Consider the following 1,791-nt stretch of genomic DNA (forward strand, 5'->3'; position numbering starts at 1 on the left):
CAAATGTGTACAAACATTCTCCTATACAAATGTGTACAAACATTCCCTTAAACAAATGTGTACAAACATTCCCCTATACAAATGTGTACAAACATTCCCCTATATAAATACGTACAAACATTCCCATATACAAATGTGTACAAACATTCCCCTATACAAATGCGTACAAACATTCCCATATACAAATGCGTACAAACATTCCCATATACAAATGTGTACAAACATTCCCTTATACAAATGCGTACAAACATTCCCCTATACAAATGCGTACAAACACTCCCCTATACAAATGTGTACAAACATTCTCCTATACAAATGTGTACAAACATTCCCTTATACAAATGTGTACAAACATTCCCCTATGCAAATACGTACAAACATTCCCATATACAAATGTGTACAAGCATTCCCCTATACGAATGCGTACAAACATTACCATATACAAATGTGTACAAACATTCCCCTATACAAATGTGTACAAACATTCCCCTATACAAATGTGTACAAACATTCCCTTGCGTACAAACATTACGATATAGATATATATACGCAACACCCTCCCACACCCCTGCCAACCGCACAGATCTTACAGAAAACCCTCAAGACCAAACTCACAAGCATCAAACTAGCCATACCCCCCCGGCCACGAGAGGCTGTGATGGTAGGAGCTGTGATGCTCGGTCTAAAGACACACATGACCATCAAAGAACGTGTGAGTGTGTGTGCGTATGGGCTCCGATCCACCACGACTGTAGTGGATAAGTATCCTCGTCATCTGCACGTGTTTGACGCCACACTCAGGCGAACGGTGGTGGCGGATGTCTTCGCGACTGTGGTTGAGAAGGGGCAGAAGCTGGCAACAGGACATAAGGCATGTGTTATTATATATGTATGTATACGTATATTTATATACAAGTATGTGTATATGTGCTTAATTGAATGGTATGTATACGTAGAGAGATATACAAGTATGTGTATATGTGCTTGATTGAATGTATGTATACGTACAGATATATACAAATATGTGTATATGTGCTTAATTGAAGGTGTGTGGTTTAAGTGGTGTGTGTGTGTTTGTTTGTGAGATTTAACATATGCGCGGGCGGGATGTATACTGTGTGCGTGTATGATTTATATGGTACGTTTGTGTGTAGTATTCCTTCACCAAATACCAGGTAATCTACCTACTTAAGACTATCAGGTCATCTACCAATTTAAGACTACCAGGTCATCTACCAATTTAAGACTACCAGGTAATCCACCTACTTAAGACTACCAAGTAATCTACCTACTTAAGATTACCAAGTAATCTACCCACTTAAGACTAGCAGATAATCTACCTACTAAAGACTACCAGGTAATCTACCAACTTAAAGACTACCATGTAATCTACCTACTTGAGACTACCAGGTAATCTACCTACTTAAGACTACCATGTAATCTACCTACTTGAGACTACCATGTCATCTACCTACTTAAGACTACCAGGTAATCTACCTACTTAAGACTACCAGATAATCTACCTACTAAAGACTACCAGGTAATCTACCTACTTAACACTACATGCTTAACGGAAGGGTGCAGATAAGGTATTTGTTGCGGTGGCGCACAAGCTGATGATCGCAACATGACATAAGCGGCTTATACCTATATATGTATACTTGTAGATGGGAAAGTAGCGATATCCTCGTATATATATATATGTGTGTGTGTGTGTGTGTGTGTGTGTGTGTGTGTATGTATATATGTACATATGTTTATATGTAGATATGTAGATATGTATATATGTAC

The 1,791-nt window shown here is 38.5% G+C and overlaps 1 protein-coding gene across 1 annotated transcript; it reads left to right on the forward strand.

Annotated features, from left to right (window-relative positions):
- Positions 1-445: 445 nt before the first annotated feature.
- On the forward strand, positions 446-875 carry SARC_14360 (hypothetical protein; the record flags this gene model as incomplete). Its single annotated transcript, XM_014291508.1, has 1 exon — positions 446-875. A coding segment is annotated over one exon (430 nt), but the record flags the coding sequence as incomplete, so codon positions are not given.
- Between the last annotated feature and the right edge of the window lie 916 nt (positions 876-1,791).

Source organism: Sphaeroforma arctica (genome assembly GCF_001186125.1).
Source record: "Sphaeroforma arctica JP610 unplaced genomic scaffold supercont1.4512, whole genome shotgun sequence".
NCBI lineage: Eukaryota > Ichthyosporea > Ichthyophonida > Sphaeroforma > Sphaeroforma arctica.